The following is a 22,177-nucleotide window of genomic DNA, read 5'->3' as shown; positions in this document are numbered from 1 at the left end:
TGGAGTAAAAATGGAAAGTTTCAACAATGTAATGTCAACAGTGTCGCTTGGTTAAAGCTTCATGTTTTTCTAACGGTAGCATTACGCAACCGCGCGCGCGCGTGCGTGCGTGTGTGTGTGTTTGAGCCTTTGCATACAGTGTCCGAGTGTATTTAGTGGTTTGGAGAGACGGTCCATTAAGGATTTAGACTGGTGTGGGTTAGGGTTGATGGAGAGTCAGGTGCAGTATTGACTTTCACTATGTCTCACTTGAAACACAAGTGTGTTTGTCAGTGAAATCTGATGGCCCCATCAGCTGCCTGGGACGTGCCTGTCACAAGGTGTGTGTGTGTGGGGGGGGGTGGTAAATGTTAAACCATGAGAGGACAGTGGCAATGTGTCGTCTAAACCAATCTTGGTAACAATAAAATATATATATACAGTCCATCTGTGGTCAATACATTAGATGATGCTAAATCAAAAGCCCAATTCACGTAAGTTCAAGTTGCCAAATATGGTTTCTTTCCCTCTAAAGGTCTGCATGTAGTTGTAAGTGGTTATATCAACTCTGATGATAGATAGTAGGGCTGCACAATTAATTGAATATTAATTTTGGCTCCCAAGATTAAATGAGGCTGAACGTCGGCGATTTGTTTGTGCATTTAAAATGCTTGAAAGTGCTTCATTTTCAATAGTGCCCGCAATTTAGTCAGCCAGCCACCAGGGGGCGAGCGCGTGGTTAAGGCTTGATTAAGTTGCGGCACTGCGTTCTGGTGCCAACTTCAAAATAAAATCCTAAAATGGCTGATTGATGTCCAATGCAGTAATATATGCAGTTTTTTATTTTGAAGTTGGAACTCTCACCATGTGAGCGCAGTGGCGGCATGTCACGGTAAGACACTAATAGCAATCGGCTGCCTTGACTTAAAGAGAGAAGGAAAGCACAACTTTCGAGTTCTTTGCAGTTTGTGACCATGCATTACTGGCCAATGGTCAAGCAGAACAACGGAGACATACCGTCCTTGACAATTCACGATATTTGACGACGGGGATTTTCAAATGAAATGTCGGTTTCTTGCAGCCTAATGTTATCGCACTTTGTAATTTAATCAGTTAGCCCTTGCTAAAGTCATTTTTTTTTAAATTCATTATTTTTTTTAATTATTATCATGTATTCTTATTTAAAGATTCATTTCGAACTGATCACTGTTACATATTATTTGTTAAAAAGTAGTGCAGTAGAAAGAAAAAAGTTTCCCTAACATGATGAATAATCGTGATTAATAATCATGATCACAATATTGGTCAAAATAATTGCGATTATTATTTTGGCCATAATTGTGCAGCCCAAATAGATTAGTTGTATTTTTGCTCTCCAAAAGGATATCTTCCTGTAAACAAGCAGCTGTAATGACAGTTTTAATCCATTTTTATGTAAACATATCCACATAAATGGTCCCACAGAGAGTCTTCAAACTGCCAATCCCTTTACAAATACTATTTTTCAATTAAACTCCCTGTAAAGTGAAACTAACTTTGACACACTACAGAGAAGTATCGTTAACAACCCTGTCTAATTTGAATCATTAAAAAAAAAATAATAATAATAAATCACCAAGATTATAAAATGAGGCTTCAAAAGATCCTCATTCAGAATCAGAATCAGAATCATCTTTATTTGCCAAGTATGTCCAAAACACACAAGGAATTTGTCTCCGGTAGTTGGAGCCGCTCTAGTACAACAAACAGTCAATTTACAGAACACTTTGGGGACATAAAGACATTGACAAAAAACAATTGTGCAAAAAGATGCAGAGTCCTCTAGCACTTAGAGCAGTTCGAACGACTAATATTGCAATAGTCCGGTGCAATGACCATTGTGCAAAGGGCGCTGAGACTTCAAGGAGTGTATGCGGTTTAAAGTGACGAGTAGTGCGATCATCTGGGACAATGTCGGTTGTGCAAATGTTACAGATACTCCTCAATCAGTGTGCAAATGGAGCAGATGCTACTCTGGCATGAGTGGCCAGTATATGCAAATAGTGCAGCATGGCGAGACAACTACAGTGAGTGCACAAGTAATACATAATTGGCCCCACAGAAATGTGACAACAAACTCAAGTCAAAAAATTGCCAGCTTGTTGTAGTGGAATTATAGGTTAGGTGTTTAAGAAGTTGATTGCAAGAGGGAAGAAGCTGTTGGAATGTCTACTAGTTCTAGTTTGCGTTGATCGGTAGCGCCTACCTGAGGGAAGGAGCTGGAAGAGCTGGTGACCGGGGTGCAGACGGTCCGAGAGGATTTTCTTCCACCTTCTTCCCATGATGCGCGTGCACTCACGGCCAACAACGAGGCACTCTAAAGCGACCACGTCAACCAGAAGCCCCAGTCCACACGTTGGCTGTAAAGTCTCCCTCCCGCACCCCCACCACTTCCTCTTTGGCCTTTTTCTGTGCGTGCACTCACAGCGACAACAAGGCATTCTAAAGCGGTCATGCCACCGCATTATCTGAAGCGAAGATGCTTTTGCAGGGTGGAGGCTGGGCAACTGCTGATGTGAATGAAGGCACGTGCGTTTTTGTGTGCATGAAGGCTCTCAAGTTCTTATATAGTGTCGGAGTGCCGACTCATGCTAGACTCCAAAGTGCGTCACTCGGCATCGTTTTAGCCACATCCAAATAATCAGGAAAACTGAAAAGGTGAGAAGTTTAACGCTATATCTCCACAACTGAATACTGGTACGTAGTTCTCAGTATTTGCACATTATCAACAAATATCTTTAAGCATATATGACCGAACAAACAGAATCGACATTTGTGTGAGCCAGTCCTCCCCGTTTCCGGCTGCTTTACGACAAGACTTTGTAAAGTAATCCCTCTGTAGTCCAATGTTTATTTATGCTAGTTGTCTCCTCAGGATGAATTTGGACATGAATAAATGATTATAATTGTGTCTGTCTGTCCTTCTGTCTGCATGTTCGTCCCTTGAGGGTGCTCAGACTAAACAAACAGCTGTTTCTATGAGGCAGGAAAGAGCCACTAGAGTCTTCAGTTTGGTGGTCCATTTCAAAACACACACACACATTCCCAAATCCCCTGCGCTCCTCATCTTTTACCTGCTTTGCTCTATTGGATTTTTTGGCCCCTTGTGTTTTTGCCCTCGTCATCTCGCTCTCGCTCTTTTTTTCTCTGGGCCCGTTGCAATCCTCGCTTGCTCTCAGACTGAGAGGAATGTCACTTCATGTGACCTCTCACCTACAACAAGGAGGGGAGCCGTTTTTAAAGGAGGGACCGAGGGGGCAGCTGCAGTCATGTGCCCGGCCCTGGAGGGAAACGCGCACACACACACACTTCACACAGGGCCACGTTGTTAGCAAAGTGTGCACATTTAAATTCGTTTAAATGCACAGATGTTGCTTGCGATGTGAGTGAAAATGTGCGAGATGATGCTGTGATCTCGCTCTGTGTGTGTATGTGTGTGTGTGTGGGGAGAAGCAAGTGGAGTGCAGCCCCACACAAAGCGGTTTATTGTTTGTGTGAGGGGGGCCTGAGGGGAGGCAGGCAGCGTGATTGGTTAAGACTATTGTGTCTCACTTTGCCCATTCTCCCCCGTCACAGAGGATGTCATTACATCGGCTCTCTAACCCGCCGCCATTCCTACTGACAAGCCGGGGATCATCTAAGGACTTTTCAGGGAGGAATTATCCTTGACATAATCAATTATAGCTCTTCTTTATTTAGCACAGCACATGTTGAGCTCAGCCAGTGTTGCTCAGGCCATGTCAGCTCCACATTCACGCGGCTATTTGAAAAAGAAGAAGAAGAAGAAAAACAAGAATCTTATAAAACGTTTTAGGTCGCTGAAAACAAGCTTTTCAGGCAGAATAAAAATTCATTTTAACAAACTCTCTTTTCTTTCCATGGCACTGCTCAGTCCTGAAACAAATACATAATTATTAAGTTGTTAGTCATTTGGACATCTGACACCATATATTCCAAATTTCATAGGGCCTTAAAACCTTACCTTGAAATCAGGTGGCGAGACGGATTTTTTGCATGTTAGAATCTTCCAAATTGATGGATATTTGTGCTCTCGTGCTCCGAAATTGCCCACCGCCACCAAGTTTGGTGCAAATAAAAACTTATTTCAAATAAATATATCACTCACACACAACCACCTCACATTCTTTTTCACTTTTATTAACAGTTTGGCGAAGTTGAAACCTGCTCTCTCAGATTTGCCAATTGATCTCTTCAGGCTTCGGATTTACTACAATGACATTAATGTTAGTGGTTATACAGCCACCTGTTGCTTTGGCATGCGCTTAACGATAGAGATTATAGAGATTTTTAACTATATAGGTTTGTGCGGTCCTAATCTCCTAGCTAGTCAATACATGTTTATAGAAAATAGCAAAAAAAAAAAAAGCACTCACAAGTTGCATCTTCTCCAGTTAAAATGATATGATGGGAACATAACATTTAGGATTAAAATGATAGTTGAAGTTATTTTAGGATTTTTATGGTCAAATGGCATGCTCAGAAAGAAACATTCTAACAAGACAGTGATGCATCGCATGTGAATAAGTAATCAGTCAGGTCGGCTTCGCCTTGGAGACCCCTGTTTGTCAGAGAGGAAGTATTTAATCTCGCCACAGCTTCTGTCTTGAATTACCCATCATTCCACACAGGAAGTCATCCCTTAGGATTTAGGGCAGCTCGTTGGCTGTTAATAGTTTCCGTTTGTACGAAAGTCGTTTGATTATGTGTACCGTCGTGATCGTGAGTGTGAAATTCTTTTAGTTCACTTCCCCAAACACGCGCATTGATTCTGCTTCAACATAGACGGTAGCGCTTGTGTGTGTCTACTTATCCTTTGGGATAGTGCATGAATAATTCTCTATACTGAATGTCAGCATTGACTCTGAAACAAGTAAATCGCTATCTATTGTTGTGCTATTCACAAATCACACATGCACAGTGCACGGACACCATTAAAGCTAATAGCAGGGATAAGATGTATACTTTGTGTAGCATGTAAATGTGTCTGTGATTACTGCGCACGAGACAAGCTCCGATTGGGCCCTAATGACATGCTTCAGTTCAGCCAATCACAGGCTTTTCTTCCGATTGACTCATTTCGGGGTGACAAGAAGACTCGGGTGTTTTGTTTCTATCTTTAGGAGCACTTCAGTCTGCAGTATTACTGCTGTAAATGTGGGAGGGAACCTTTTATTGCAGACCCACTGCTGTGCATTAAATCCGGCTTCTGCTTTGCAGCGAGCTAAGGGACAAATTTACTCGGGACTGAATGTTGGAATAAGCACAAAAGAAAATGTGGGAGTGTGTGATACCATATTTATATTAAAAATATATAAATATATATAAATATGCAGGAAACACCAAAACACACAACAGGTTTTTATTGCTGCCTGGAGGACATAGCAGCGTTGGAAGTTTTCCCACCCAACTTTCCCAGAAGATGCTTTGGCTGGCGCACATGTCACCAGATCGGAGATAGTGAAGCTTTGTCTCGCAAGCACACGTGCACGCGCATACACACCATTTTATGGCACTGGGCCCTGATCCCAGTGATCCACAGTGTCCCACCTTGACACCAGCAATCCCTCCCCCCCTCAAAAAGCCCTCTTTTCCTTCTCCTCCCTCTTTTCTCTCCCCTGCTGTGGGTCTCCTCAGGCGCATGAATGGAAGTCTTTATTCCCGGGAGAACTGGTGGGAAGAACGAGAGAACGGGAAACAGGGACGAGGAAGGGGGGAGTGGTTGAGAGTGAGGGGGGATTCTATGAGAGTGACCACAAAATCAACATGGCGCTACAGCTATCTATCTATCTATCTATCTATCTATCTATCTATCTATCTATCTATCACTTTTCATGCACCCCTCCTTCCCTCCCCCTCTTTTAGGCAGTTTTTAAGTGCTGCAGATACAAAGCTGTGTTAGAATTCATGGTTTGTTTGCAGAGGGGATGTGTGTGCGTGTGTGTGTGTGTGTGGAGCTGTCAGAAACACAGATCACAGGGAAACGGCACTCTGAATGGAGCTTGAGAGAGGTGGGGGCTGTGGGGGGGGGGGGGGGGAGAGAAGAGGAGTGGTGGTAGTTCCCACAGAGGAAGAGTGGTCAGGTCCAGAAAGGGGAAGAGTGGGTCAGAAAAGAAAGGATGAGACGAAGGAGATGGGGGCGACTGGGGCAATGGGAGACAACTACAGTACGTGTTTTGTGTGTTGTGTGTGTATATCGTGGGGCGTGGGGTAGGGGGGGGGGGTGAAGGAGGTGGTGGGGGGTTGAATAATATCATGATAAGGTGTCAGAGGGAACAAGTCGCAAATGTTCAGGCAACCTCACACTCCTTGTTTTTCTGCTGGTCCTCTTCCTCCCTCCCTTGCCGCGGCTCTCATTCTTCCACTAACCCCCACCACCCCCACACACACCTCCCCTTTTCTACCCCTCTCTCTTTTTCTGTGCCCCCCTTCTCTCTCTCTCTCGCTCTCTCTCTGTCTCTCTCGTTCTCTCCCTCTCTCCTTCTCTTTGTGTGTCTGTCTGGACAGCTGCCCAGTTCCATACACAGGGAAAAATGAAACACTCTAACCACTGGGCATGCTGCCAAATAAAGGGCTGTGAAAAACTATTTGAAGGGCAGCGTGTTTGTGTGTGTGTGTGTGTGTGTGTGTGTGCGCGGCGTGTGTCTGTGCCTAGTCGTGAGATTTGGGTGTGCCCGTCCGTGCACGAGGGTGTTCTTTCCCAGTATGCACTAGTGCAGCCAGGGTTGCTCCGTGTGAGGGAAAAGTTCCACTTGTGAGTTTATACAAGAGTGGAAAACAAGAGGCTGCGGGAGAGCAAAGCTGCAGGAAAGGCTGCCACATAGCAAAAATGGAGGAGAGGGGAGTGGAGCCCCTTTATTTTGAACATTGGTAGTTCTGTTTACCTGCTGTGTTCCCTTCACTCATTTGTCAAGAGACCGTATGCTGACTCGAGCGACTCATCGCCTCTCACTTGGGTGATTGCAGCTCTTAGTCACTTATTATCCGTGACCTCTTCCACTGCGCTCTGATGGTTACATCACCAGTGGGAGGGAATTTGCACACTTCCATATCTGTCTTTTGGGTGGTAAAGAGCCTTTGCGAGAGCAATGTGTGTTATTGCAGAGCTGACCCAGAGGAAGACGTGAGGGAAAAGGTTGTTGACCTAGCTGAGGAGTAGGACCCTTGACCCCTCAACACAGGGCTTAAAGCCTCAAGGGAGAGTGCCGTGTAATGCAAGATCACATCAAATAGGCTTGTTTTAGGTTTGGTCTTAGCAGTGTAGTAAATACATATTAGGTCAACCTGGCAGAGAATGAGCAGTGAGGAAGTGGTTGAAAGCTCTCAGTCCCGACTGGTTTTTGCTGTGCTGATGTCGAAACCGCTGCCCCCTGCTGCAGGCCGGTGGGATTGCACTTACCTCACAAGGCACATTTCCAAAAAAAAAGAGCATGCAGAGAGCGCAGACCTCTGCCGAGGCTTAAACACAATAAGCCAATGACAATGATTTAGGACCTTAAAAGATAAAAGGAGGTTAAGGGATTCAAAGGAACAAAAAGCACAAAGATCCTACGCAAGCATTATATAAATAGATACCTTCTCGGCTTGACACCGCTCTACTTGCTCTAGGACACTTTTCCATCTTCAAAGACAGGTACTACAGGTTACTGTTTCCAACCAGCACCTCGTTCACTGATGTGAGGTAAAACCACTGTTAACGGCTGATTGCTTGAGCAAATTTGCCATCGCTGTTATTTTGGCATTTAAGAAAATACACACACACACACACGCACACACACATTCCAACATTAGCTTAACCAGTAGCTGTGCCTTAGTGCTGATTGCTGCATTATACTCCACAGTGTGCACGTTGCTGCAGTGCAAACTTTTCTTGTTCCCTTGGTACCCTTTTAAATAAATAAATAAACCCAATCGGTTTCCCATAGGCAGCAGCCACATGCCAAGACGTAAATACAGGGACCCTTGTTGGCCTCCATTGTTGTTAGTTTCTCGCTCTGATTGATCCATTCAATGCGGTGTAGTGTGCACAGTTTCCAGTGTTTCTGTTTGGAAGTGGAAAACTAACCACCCAGAAAAAAAGCAATTATGCACAAAATGTTTTTCCTATTTATTTTTTCCTTCAGCTTGTGTGCCCCCTATAGTGTAGTTGAGGAGGGTGCAAGTAAATTATTTGAAATTTTGCCCATTTTTCTGAAACATCATCTGAACATGGAAGAATGGAGTCAGCTGTACAAACTAACATCACATAACTACAGTGGGCGAGCCCTGCCGCCGCGAATAGCGGAAATCCACGAGTAATTGACGCCCAACGCCAAAAAGATTCATAACTGCTTGTAGAAATGGCAGCAATGCAAATTTTTAAAAATCTAAATCAAACACCTCATCTAACTTCAACATAGTTAGTTCCTTGACACCAAAGTGCCACAAGATCGCAGCACAAGCGCTATTTTTGTCCAAATGAAACTCCTGAACTCACTTCAACATAGTTCGTTGACACCGAGCTGTCACAAGATGGCATCACCATATAATTTTATTGCTTTTGTCTGAGCACAAAAACAGCAATAACAGAGAGCAGACTCGACAAACCGCCCAAAATATGTGAATATCTGAAATCCAAACCATGAATACATGGGGGTTCACTGTAGTTCAGCAGAAGTTACGCTGCATTAGATCTGCAGAACCTTCTGAACAAATCAACACTGTGACATTGGAACTTGGCCTGCAAACCAATAACGTGACACATTTGTGATATTTGCAGTAGAAACGTGGTCTGGCATTTCAATTTATTTCATCATTTTAGATAAACGCGAGATTAGATTATTGAATTATTTTTGTGACTATGAGAGTGTGGTTGCCCTTGAACTAAATCATGGAATCTTTTGTGGCGAAGAGGAAGGTGTAGAGGCGAGGAAGCTACGAAGAAAACACTGAACTGGTGCCAATATATCAACCTCAAATGGAAAGTGGAGGGTGGTTGTTTACTTCTTCTTGTATTTCTCTCTCCTCTCCCTGGTAAGAACAAGATCTATGCGTGTCGTCTTTATTATCGGTCTGTGGCCACTGTGCGGTTAGTGGGGAATACATTTTTGGAGCATGTTTGTGTGTGTGCGTGCTAGTATCTGTCTAAACGAGGCCATCTTACTGTCTGTCTGTACCCCTTGGCCTACATTAACCTGCAGCAGTAAGTAAAATGAGAAGGTGGCCGGGTATCAGTTGCTTCTCATCTAATAGTTCATGGACCTCCAGCATCTACACTCTTGTCCAGAAGTGTTAAAACACTCAGGCTATTTCTTTTATTGTTGCTGTGGACTTAACACATTTGGGTTCGACATCAAAAGATGAATGAGACTACAGCTATACAAGTTAAATGTAGATGTGTAAATAACATTAAGCTGTCTTGGTGAAAATCAAGCGTGTGAAAGACAGGATGGAAAATCAATTAGAGCCACTGGATAAACATTGCCCATAGCCAATACAACCGTTTGGAATGTCCTGAAGAATAAAGAAACCTCTGTCGTCCTAAGTAACAGATGTCAAATTGGGAAATCACGGGAAAAAGCAGCAGTTGATGACAGAAGCATTGTGAAGAAGTCCAAAAATAGCTATTAGTGTCATTGCAAGCAACATCCAGAGACCAAGAGTGAAAGTATCAAAATACAATCTTTGCAGAAGACTTGAACAGAGGCTTTTTTATTTTTATTTTTATTTTTTATCTCCCCCAAGATTACATAAATAAGCCTAAAACATTTTGGGACAAAATTATATGGAATGATGAAACAAAGATGAAAGGTCCTATGCCACACCTATTATATATATATATATATATATAGTGTCACCATGTGAGTACCATAGCCCATAGTCTTTCGTTAATAATTGGCTCCAACCTGGCCAGGGTGCAATGTAGCAGAATGAGTGTGAGCGTGGTCTGTGAGGGAAGTGACCCTCACACAGTTATGAGGATGAAGTAATCACGACGACGCTCGGTGAGAGGGTAAGGTGGCGTGTGTACGCAAGACGGCGGGCGCCGACGCGTTGTCGTGCTTTTAGACGGCGAAGGTTCGACCCCGATCGCTTCGTAAATTGCACTAATCCGAGGCAAAGCGTCACCAAGTTGTGGGGAAACTGAGTTACAAATCCATGTGAGCTCTATTTGGATGGAAAAGAGAGGGGGTTTGCAAAAAAAAACATGAACTAAGTGTGAAAGATAAGATCATTCTGTGTAATAAGGGTGTTCTGTGTGATATGACTTATTAATTGTGTACAAAATATAAAGAAAAACCTAGATCTATTATAATAATGATTATATAAATAATGTAAATATCTATAAAGCGGCGACACCATGGACGACTGGTTAGCACATCTGCCTCACAGTTCTGAGGACCGGGGTTCAAATCCTTGCCCTCCCCGTGCCTGCGTGGGTTTTTTTTCCGGGCACTCCGGTTTCCTCCCACATCCCAAAAGCATGTGTGGTAGGTCGATTGAAGACTCTAAATTGCCCGTAGTTGTGAATGGGAGTGCTAATGGTTGTTTGTTTCTATGTGCCCTGCGATTGGCTGGCAACCAGTTCAGGGTGAACCCCGCCTCTCGCCCAAAGATAGCTGGGATAGCCTCCAGCAGCCCGCGACCCTAGTGAGGATAAAGCGCTACAGAAAATGGATGGATGGATATTTATTTATTTATTTACTTTTGGTAGTCTTTGAGACCTCACTTATCGGGTTTGCGAGATAATTTGGGTGGGAAATGCCCAGGATGCCCTTTTTCAAGCTATTTTAGTTTGTATGGCTGGATTTCTCATTCATGTTTGACATGTAAATAAGCTTTGCTCTGATTGGTCTTCTTTTCACCTTAATTTGAAGATGGAAAACAGCTTTTCCCTGACTGGTAGTAGGCGAAATCTCACCATCTATCATCGATTATATTTCTTGATAAAGAGCGTGTGTATAATGTGCGGCTAATGCTATTGCTACATACAGTAGCACTCACAGTAAAGTGCGAATGAGAGCTGTAAACAAGTACTTTCCAGGTCCGCCAATATCCTCGCTCACATTTCTCCGGGCCTGCTCTTTTTTTGTACGCTCCCGGTATCGGCGAAAAAGTTCCGGGTGCTCACAAACAGTGCCAATCATTTTATTCTCCATTGTTCTGTTCATCTCCGGGACGTTGTTGTTGTTGTTGTGTGTGTGTGTGTCGCGTCACGTCACGTAAAGTTTTGTGGTACTCGAATAATGCGTCTCGTAACTACGTCACAGCGATGCCTGATTCTGATTGGCTCATTTTCCTGCCTTCGGCATTTCATTGGCTATTGCATACAATCGACAAACCGCAATGATGTCAACTTTTTGTTGTGCGTGAAACAGTGAAAAATGATATTTAAATGATCAAAAGCGATGGAAAGGCTAGAGTTTGGGGGAAAATAATCAGCTCATTTTCCCCTTTAGCTCATCTGTAAAACACAGTGGAGGTAATGTCACGGTTGGGCTTGCGTCGCTCCTTCTGGGATAAGCACATTGATCTTCATTGAAGATGTAACACATGATGACAGGAGCAAAAAGGAACTATTAACTTTTGATGTCAAGCCAAAATGTTTTCCGTTTAAAGCAAAAATATAGGAATTGGCCTCACTGTTCCAATATTTGGATTGGAGTTAAGATTTGGAGGGGAGTGTCTGCTCCTGTGTCAGTTTACACTCGCGCACATACATACGGTTGCAGCATAAGCACAGTGTGTGTATGTGCACGCCAACACTCTAGCATTATTAATCATTCATGCTGCTCAGTGTTTGCGTGAGTGTGTTCTCAAGCTTGCATGTTGTGTTAATCAGGTTTCTCTTGCTCATGAGAACGCTCCATAATAAACAACCTCTGCAGCAAGCGTGCAAGGACAACCCAAGTGTCACCGCCTGACTGCGAGAGAGGGAAATGAGGGTATAACCAGACATTGGCAATCTCAAATATAGAAAATAAGCACTTTCTCTTCCAGTAAGTACTTTGTGATGACTGTATTATATATTCAGAGCTGGCTGTGCATATCTGTCTGCAAGAAGCTAATTATCTGGCAAGATGCTGAACCGTCTTGATTAAAATTGGTGCCCTGGCTGTGCACATTTATGTGTTTGTAACTGATAGAGGAGAGGAAACGGTCAAAGCGTTGACACTGTGTGCCTCTATCGTGCATGTGCACTTGCGTGCCAATGTGTACATGCTGAGAGGCTCGCCTGTGGTTAGGTTACATCTCCCTGCAGCGCAGCAGAGCAGCGTTTTGTTGCGTCATACTGAGCCTGTTAATAACAGACTAAACCACAAAGGCCGTCCGCTGCTCCGTTTCTCATCTTCCAGCAGACACTTGATTATGCGGCCGTGACACGTTAAGCAGTGTATTGTTGTATAACGCAGCATGTCAAGCCTTCTCATTCACAGTTTTAAGTGGCTGAAAGCAAACTAGAAACTTCTAAGCTTGAGCACCTTCTCTTCCAAAAGGCTAGTCGGCCTCTGATTTGTTCTGCTTTCCAAACATTTTTCACATTGGAAATAACCCGCTACAGGGTCAACTTTCGCCATCATGAAGGCGATGTGGGCTTGTACAGTAAACAAGTTCACTACTCTCAATCACTCAATCACTTCCCAGTTAACACGCATATTTGACTTCTAAAGCCGTCAATGGCAGTGAAAGTGTTAATATTAAGACTCCAGATAAGATGATGAGATAAAAACTAGGTGATGAGATAAAACGGGTCATGGTTTAAACCGTGATAGAATTTCAAACGGTTAGTTTTACTGTTTGAAATTGGAATTATTGTTACGACTGCCTTGCCATGCGACCCTTTAAGGCAGGGGTGTCAAACTAATTTTTGTCGCGGGCCACATTGTAGTTTTGGCTTCCCTCGGAGCGCCGTTATGACTGTGAACCCATATGAAATATTGTCTCAGATAATGACATATACACAACAAATTGATGGATAACTAGTTTTAAAATCAGAAGCCAATAAAAAAAATTTAAACTATTATTACATTTATTCTAAAAAGGTGATTGTAACATAAAATGCTTGCAATATCTCATTATACAAGTAAAGGCACCAATTTTGGTATTTTCACAAGCTTTCGCGGGCCACATAAAATTATGTTCCGGGCCGGATCTGGCCCCCGGGCCACCGGTTTGGCACCTGTGCTTTAATGGGTAAGGGAGCGTGCAGAGAGAGAGGAGAGCGTTCATTTTCCAACCCTTTGCGGGACTATTTTGTTTTTCGAGAAAGCACCCGGTAAGAAATCTAGCATCATTTGTGGTGTTTTAGTGACTTGAACGCTCAGAGATTGCCTCCAGGGTAGGAGACTTTCAACCCTTTGTGTCCAGACTGTAAGTGATTTGTTTGTTAACGTTTGTTTTAGTGATATTGTGATAATACCGATTAATGATCGTTTTCATCATAATAATCATGAAGTGATATTTTCGTACCGTTTCAGCTCTAATAAAAACACTCAACTGTAACTCGGGGTTGTAACAGCGCTAGGGGTTGAAAGACTAACGACTAAATATTTTTTGGTAGTTAACTATAATGTGACGGAAGTTGAATTGAAGTCTATTAATCGATGACGTCATGGATATTTGTTTTAGCACAGTAGAGCGGTCCCCAGGTTTTTTTTGCACCACGGACTGGTTTCATGTCAAGACGTATTTGGACGGAAACCCATAAAAGTTAACTAAACACACACACTGTAACCCGGAAAAGACTTGATTTGTTACTACATTGCTCTTTCCTAAAAAGAAAAGATTTAAGATGTTATGTTAAGCAGCAAAATGAACTCCGAAGTCTACAGAAACATTTTGTCTGCCAAGTTTAAGAAAGATGCCAACCTGATTGTGAGATCCTTCATCGTGCGGCAAGATAATGACCCACCCAACACAAAAAAAAACAAATGTGGTGTTTCATTACAAACGATCTTAAGCTGTGTAACAGATGCACATGTAAATACCTGGAAATAGAGATACTCATCTGTTGATAGGAAACTCAAATGTTATTAAGAAAAAAATCAAGGTAATTTTGGTGAAACCAAAACATTTATTTCTGTCTTTAACGTAATTAAATTACTCTTAAATTGTTCTTTTTACTTAAATTATTTTTACTCAAACAGAATACCATTGTGTGGCACTGGCTTACAACAAAATCTTAACTGAAGTCATTTTCACGGTCAAAAATAAATTTAAAAGGCAGTTGTATTGAATAATTGCCATCAGCTCAAAAGTAAGACCTCTACAATAAAGTCACCATCAAATCATGAACGAAATTGCATGTTTTGTCCTTCCATGAAGTTTGGTATGTAGAGCACATTAGCACAATGACTAAAATGTGGTATAAAACACACTCAAATGCACAATGACGTGAATGTCCTATCTTTCTTCATGAACGAACGTTAATTCCTAGCTTCAACAAACAGCGATGAAAACAGGACACCCTTGGTGCGAGGTAGGAATGATGAGAATAAAATAACAATAGGTGCTACGACTGTGCATACTTCAAGTGAAAGGGCAGTCAAGGACACAGCTGAGTTCCACAACTGTGTTTTACACACTGTGTGCTGTCAGACTTCAGCAACCTTTCTCCCCCAGCTCGCGCAGCATGCAACATCCTTGCCACAGGAATGTAATTGCTCTGTAAACAAGCCTTTTGTTTGGTCTGCTCATACAGACAAGCTGTATTAAAAGCCTCAGTCAGCCCTGCAGTGAAAAAACAACAAGATTCTCAGAGCACAAGTCAATGACACAATATATGCTGACAACCTATATTTACAATATGTGAACTGGAAGTCCTTATCGTTCTGTGAGGCCTAATCTTATGAAGACAGGACATTTTTATTGTAAAATCTTATCACTTATCGTTATCATATCCTTTCTTTTCCCCTCTCCTCCCCGCTTCGTGGCGTTATCGTGAGGAATGTAGAAAAAAAACCACTCATTGTTTCTTTTGTGTCTTCTACAGACATACGAGCGGCAGTTCAGAATGCCCGAGCAGAGAGAAGGAGGCCTGTTGCAACTATTGGGGGATCCCTCTCCACCCAAACACCAGCTTCGCAACACTCTTCTTCCTGCAGCCGCTCCCTCCCCTGTACAACCGATACAGCACACCCCCACGCAACAATTCCAACACGTTCAGCAGCACCAAGTCAGCCCAGACTGGATCACGTTCAGAGCACCTTCGGTTTCTCCAGCCAATCCGACAGATTCCGAGCCAGCTGTAGAATTAATGGGAGCCAGTAGGAGTGCAAATGGTCTAACGGATTCTAATGCAGCTTTCCCGCCAACTGTGACTCAAAGCCACTCACCTCAGAGATCTTTGACACCAGACCTTCAGTTGCCAGTTGTTACAGATGCCAGTATTCTCAACCTTACCTCTCTGAGCAGGTATTTGCCTTTATAGCGGTTCTCATCACACGCTCGAGAATGTTAGTAAGCAGCAGAGGAGTAACATCAGACCAATCTGATTAGGATGATTTGATTAGGCATCATTTACACATTATTGCCTTTTTATTTGCTTGCAGAAAAATTCCAATATGTGCTATATTCTTGCCGTGGATTCTAAAAGAGCCACACATTTTACTTATTTATATTTTGATTGAGTTTGAACCTGAAACTTACAGTGACAGTTCTACTAAGCGTGATAAAACCAAGTGGACCCATTATAGCTTTACTCTAAATGTTTGCCTCACAGTCTTCACATAATGAGAGCATGGTAACTGCAATGTCATTTTGTTTGCATGACTGTGGTTGATGTCATGGTAATCCCATTTGCTGCTACAATCCGATTTATGAGACAGTTTTTGTGATAAATTACACAATATTTCTACAATACATTTGCCTCATCTGCATTGTTCTGTGTTCTTTATTCAGGGGGAAAGGTTTGCAGGAAGTTAATGAGCAGCTTTTTGGGAACATCAAGAGAAAGTATGGCAGGAAGGAATCCCAGAAGATACTCTCTAATCCTCACAGTGCTGACACGCTGTGGGGAAGACAGTCTGAAATAGAAATAGGAAGCCCATCAAATTCAGAGGACAGGCAGCGGTACAGACAAGAGACGACTGAGCAATTTCAAGAAGAAAGAGAGGAAAGAAGGAAGGATGAAAGAGAGCGAATAATTACCGGAAGGAAAGGGGAAGAAGAGGACAGAGGGATACCCATGCTGACAGAGGAAGGAAAAGGAAGAAAAAGGCGGAGAAAGCCTTCTTTGCATGAATCCTTTTCTGTTGTGGAACAATCCCTCCAACGACAGGACTCTAACACAACAGAGAAGTATCAGCATAAGCCTACAGATCCCAAAGTAGCTCATAAGATGGAGAGTCACAAAAATGATTCCAGGCTGACAAGTCAGAGTGATATCAGTGGAGAGAAGTCAGAGAAAACTGAAAGATCGGATAAAAGTGACAAAAGAGAGAAGGTAGAAAGGGTAGACAGGGCAGAAAAAGATGAATCAGTCAGGAGTTGCACTGATCCAGAATCAACTTTTAGCATGAACAGAATGAAAAAGAACCCAGTGGGCCGTCCCAAGAACAGCATCGATGCACATAAACACAGAGATCTTGCCCTAAACATCAGCAAACCAAACTTCTCCACAAGTCCCCGACTCCCTATCCCAAACCCCAGCCCCAGCCCCAAGGGAAGTATCAGTCCTAGCCTAAGCCCTAAAGCCAGGCCGAACTTTAGCCCCAGCCCCAGACCAAGGGCAACCCTGAGTCCGAGTCCAAGCCACAGCACCATCTCTACAGTCAGCTCCAGATCAAGTAAGGCTAAGGACAGATGGTCATACCTGAAAGCAAAAAGTCACACCAGCATCACCTCACCCCAGAGAGATATCTGCAGTAGTCCATCAATGGTAGTTGATCCACCGTCAGCCTTTCCTATAACTCCTTCAAGTCCACTCTATACAAACACAGACAGCCTGACCGTCCACATGCCCGTCAAAAGAAAACGAGGACGCCCCAAGAAACAGCCCCTTCTAACTGTAGAAACCATCCATGAGGGGACATCCACCTCACCACCAAGCCCCCTAGCGCAAGAAACCTCTGCCGGGCTAAACCGCAGGAGGAAGGCTAATTCCCTAAACGCAACAATGAATACAACATTAGTCCAAATGGTGTCAACAAATACCAGTTCCAATTCCAATGGTCTGAAAGTCAAACGTGGCAGAAGCAATTCAAAGCCAGTAAATAAGGTAAAGCTTGGGAAGATGCAAAGCATCCTGAATGAAATCCTGTCAACCTCGAGTAAGAACAGCACTATGAAGTCTCCTTCCGCACCTGTTACCTCCGCTATGAATGCCATGGCATCCACCATTGAGGCTCGGCTGGGAAAACAGATAAATGTCAGCAAGAGAGGAACTATCTACATTGGTAAAAAGAGAGGCCGTAAACCCCGAGCTGAAACGCAAGGCGCTAACCTTCCGAAAAGTGTAAAGGACAAGCCCTCCATGACTCTCTCTACGTCCAGTCTCTACGAGAGCTCTGTCATGACCGCCACCACTTCTTCTCCCAACTCCAGTGCTCCACAAATGAGAGTCAGCCACTCTGATGCCACTATGCCTAGTCTGCAACCCATCTCAGCCCTGCCTCCCAAACCTCTAGCTAGAGGATTCCTCTCTGGGGGATGGAAACTGTCACCTCCACGTCTTCTAGCTAATTCCCCCTCCCAGCTTTCAGAAGGTGCATCAGTGAAGGAGGTCACCTTGTCTCCCATCAGTGAGTCCCACAGCGAGGAGACGATTCCCAGTGACAGCGGGATCGGGACCGACAACAACAGCACTTCGGATCAAACCGAGAAAGGCCCTGCGTCTCGGCGCAGGTGCAATACTTTTGTATACATACGTAGATATCAAACTCAAAGTTGTGATGTTAGTAAATGTGTTATATTGTTGCAGGTATTCTTTTGATCTGTGCGGATTTGAGGCTGCGGAGGCTGCTGCTCTGGAAGCATCCGCCAGAGGCAACAGAGCTCGAAGTGAACGACAGGCTACTGTGGACAACTTCCTTTGTCAGCAGGAGAAGAAGCAAAAACATAATCGACGTAAGAGGAAGTGTCTTCAGAGCCGGGATCATCTTCACTTTCTTTCTGAACTCGAGGAGGTTGGCCACATGTTTCATTATTTTCTGCATTACTTTTACAATTTCAGTGATCACTAATGATCAATTTCAAATGTAGTCAAGTATGTACTGAATTTTCCTAATCCTGTCCAACTCCCCGCTTCTAGGTTGTGTCCAAGCTCCAGCAGCTACGAGTGTCTCACAGAAGATATACCTGTTACCCTCAGAATCCCTATCCCTCTATTTTCCGCCTCAACTTCCATCATTATTACCCGGTCACCTACGACACCTACCCTTGCGACTCCGGTCCGTATATCCGTAGGAGTGCTGATCTGAAGGCCAAGAGGAGACGCGGTCGTCCGGCCAAAGCCAGTGAGCCGATCACTTCGAAAATACCCTTTGTTCAAGGATATGGCTATCCACTGGCGGGGGGGAATTACTATGCAGCACCGTATGCTCTGCCTTACACACCCCATCTAAGCCTAGGCTATTTTCCCCCAGCACCTCCGTTCTACCTGCCTCACCACTCCCTTGGTCATGTTCCCCCATCACCCTTTATGAGACCTGCTGTCCCCCCGCCCAAGGCCTTTCACTCCACTGGACACTCAAAGCTCCAGCCAGGGGTCAAGCATCGCAGCAGCAGTGGCCAACTGCAGGGGCCGTCTGCAAGAGGGGAGGGATTAGGATCCATCGGCAGTAGTAGTGCAGGTGGTCTCGGAGGTGTTCGCCTCCATAAGAGAAAGCACAAGCACAAACATAAGCACAAAGATGAACCCCTACTTTCTCCACGAGACCGGCAAGAGTTGGGCGGGCTCTTCAGTGGAGCCAAGGCCAATTCACATCGCAACATGCTTAGTGACATATCCAGTCAAGGCCCTTCAAAGCATCAGGAGAAGAGGCCCAACGGCAGAGGCTCAAGCCTGGGATCCACTTTAGGGATGTTCGAGCCGGAAAAGCTGTCCTCGCCCTCTCTTTCTGACGGCCGCTTCCACTTGCGTCAGACTGGACAGCCGATGAACAGCTTCATGAGCAGCTACAGTAACCAATCACAGCAACAAGAATCAGCTTCCTTCCTCTTCTTGGGGTCACAGGAGAATGAGTGCGGGTCAAGGAGCAGGAAGATGAGGCCGACTGTGTTTGGAGATCAAGGCCTGATGTCACTACAAAGTGCCAGGCAGGAGCCAGTACAAATGAACGAGCGCTCCAGTCCCCCCCTCTCTGGTAAGAACCACTTACTGTGCATTAAGATAATGGGAACTTGAGCACTTACATTACACGACATGCTGTGCGCTTTATCACTTCATACATCACAGCCAAATCTGTAGTCAGCTTCCAATGCTTGCTTGCTTTCTTTCCAATGTGCCAAATGTACTCGTATACTGGCCAAATTCTGAGTTAAAAGAGAAATGTTATTTGTACAGGGGGATTAAGCTGGAAATGACACAACAAAGTGGCAACATACTGTAAGAGTTCAAAAATGGTTGATATAGTATTTTAAAAAAAATCGAATACATATAATATATATATATATATATATATATATATATATATATATAGAGAGAGAGAGAGAGAGAGAGAGAGAGAGAGAAAGAGAGAGAGAGAGAGAGAGAGAGTTTTGTTTTTATATTTTGACAAAAATATTAATAAACTTTTTTTCCATACAGGCATATCCAATTTTAGTTGTTAGTTGATTAGAATGCTACAAGTTACCAAGATCCATTAAAAATAGTGCATAGCCTCAAAATGGTCAGGAATATGAATATATATATATATATATATATATATATATATATATATATATAGTTAAAAACCGAGTGACTATATCAATAACTTAGGACCGCTTCTTTGTGTCTTATGTAACGTCCGTGGGATTTTCCTCGCACAACATCATTCACTCATTCAACAAATGCAAACTCACTTAATGTTTAGACAGGGTATGAATTATTTGGGGTTTAATTGTACTTCATAGAACTGATTTAATGGCTCTTCTATTAATCAGTCTTGGTGTGTGACATGAGGGATGATGACATTGGTGGATTTATTTTCTGTTGGTGAGATTGGACTAGTTTTAGTCAAAAAGAAGTTGTCTTTTGGGCAACACCAAACCAGTTGGTTCATGTTCTGAACCTCTTCGATGTCGTCATTGAAGAGCATGTTTGCCAATATAACTGCTGTCTAATATATTGTTCTGCTCCTCAGTGGTTATAATACTTTGATTCCCTGCCGGGGCAGCAAATTAATAGAACAATTTCTTTAGCGTTGGCCAGTTTGCCTAATTTTAAATTCATATGAAAGGCTAAAATATACAAATATAGCCTGACTTTAAAGCATTTAAAGAGGCCGTTTAGTCCAGAATTACCACAACCAAACTAATATGGATTTTTTTGTACACCCTGAATCCTGCTGCTTTTGAGCACATCTGGCTTGGGATCGAGAGAACGTAATGCATGGATGGAGACAACTATAATTCACCAATCTCTCCTTCCCCCTCCCCTCCTCCACTCCTGCCAATGCCTTTGCCAGAGATATATTATTCACACAGTGTGATTTATTTTCTACAGACACGCCGTAAAAAGCCCTTGCCTGTGTTAAAAGAGCTGGCTGGCAGCCAGGGGTTTAATGACTGGGGCCTAGTCCAGTGGCGGGGAGGAGAAGGCAAGGGCTCAGTTAAAATACATCCCCCAGGGTATCCAGTACGGATGACTCATATATACACTACTCCCCCCGAACCAGCACATCTCCTTGTGCGTGCTCCCCTTCCAGTTTAATGTCTTCTTATCCTCCCTTTACACTCCTTTTACACATTTTCTTCCCTGATTTTCCTTCAATGGTTTGGAATCCACACATCCATATGCAGACTTCTTCCTCCCCCTTCACTTCCCTCTTTTTTTTCCAGGTCTCCCCTCCCCCTTGTTCCCCCATTACCCTCTCCTTTTCCTATTCCCTCTGCCCCTCGTCTAGCATGACTTACTGCTTCACTTCACAGCTTTAGTCCAATTAAAATACAGGCGCGTGTGTGCGTATGTACATGAACACACACATGCATGCATGTATGCAGCCACATGCACGCATAGTACCTCACATTAAACACTGCAATGTATACACAGTAGCTGGGGTATTTTTCACAATAGCGATACTATTTATTCAGCACATCTCACTGCAGCTGATAATCGCCATATACCTACATGCACTAACGTCGTTCCTGTTCTGAATTAATGAGGACCATTTCCTTTAAGTCACGTGCTCCCACCCATTGACGATGCCAAGAAGGATCTTATAAAATAACAGTCGTCAAAGATCAAACCTGCAATGTGTGTGGAGCAGGGGCTTCCTATTGCGCAGGGAAACAGGTCGTCAGTGCTATATGGACCCTCGTGCTGCTGAAGGTCACCCATTTTATGTTCCGTGTATGCAGCTCATAAATTCCATCTACTTTGTGTGTGTGCGTGCGTGCAAGCGCGTGTGTGTGTGAGAGAGAGACAGCTCAGTTGAGCTGATAACGAGCACAGCTCATAAACTCTTGATACTTATTGCTTTCTGCATTAGACTAATTTCATTGTCTGCCCTGAATTCTCAAGTAACAATAGACTGTGATGTTCCTGTGAGTTGTAAATGGAGGGTGGTCAGGTCTCACTTTATCTCTCCTCCAACTCGGTTCATTAGTGAATCCCTCGAAACGGAACTCAGGACTCTCAGTGTCTTCGCTTGCTCCTTTGTGTTTCTTTTTGGTTCTTTTGAATTGTTAGCTAGTGCAACTTTACAGTACGGGTTACTCATGTAACTAGGACCGAGGAGTTTTGAACCACTGCTAGCTTTGTTGTTTAATGACCTTCGTTGCCTTTTAAAGTTACAATTATGTACTTTTTCCAGCAAATGTGCAACATTAGACAGTACTGAAACATCCACAATATATTATTCCTGCTGTCCATCAAATTTGCCACACTTGTGCAATGTGTATTGAACAAGGGCTTTTATTTAGCGCTCACTGTAGACTTGGTGATACTATGGCAAAACAATAAATGGGGGCCTTCAAAGGGACAGGAGTAATTGGTTAAAATAGAGAAAAGCATTTTGTCTGC

The 22,177-nt window shown here is 43.5% G+C and overlaps 1 protein-coding gene across 6 annotated transcripts in view; it reads left to right on the top strand.

Moving 5' to 3' along the window:
- setbp1 (SET binding protein 1) overlaps positions 1-22,177 on the top strand; it is a 46,605-nt gene that overhangs the window by 20,042 nt on the left and 4,386 nt on the right. For all 6 annotated transcript variants that reach the window (XM_061671731.1, XM_061671732.1, XM_061671727.1 and 3 more), the window contains 4 exons: positions 15,008-15,429; positions 15,916-17,859; positions 17,936-18,140; positions 18,266-19,319. In XM_061671731.1, coding sequence (XP_061527715.1) covers positions 15,008-15,429; positions 15,916-17,859; positions 17,936-18,140; positions 18,266-19,319 — 3,625 coding nt within the window. The remainder of the gene's footprint in view (positions 1-15,007; positions 15,430-15,915; positions 17,860-17,935; positions 18,141-18,265; positions 19,320-22,177) is intronic.

The sequence above is a fragment of the Phycodurus eques genome, chromosome 3 (genome assembly GCF_024500275.1).
Source record: "Phycodurus eques isolate BA_2022a chromosome 3, UOR_Pequ_1.1, whole genome shotgun sequence".
NCBI lineage: Eukaryota > Metazoa > Chordata > Actinopteri > Syngnathiformes > Syngnathidae > Phycodurus > Phycodurus eques.
Note: the sequence above shows the minus strand (reverse complement) of the source record. Positions and strands in the feature narration are given on the sequence as shown.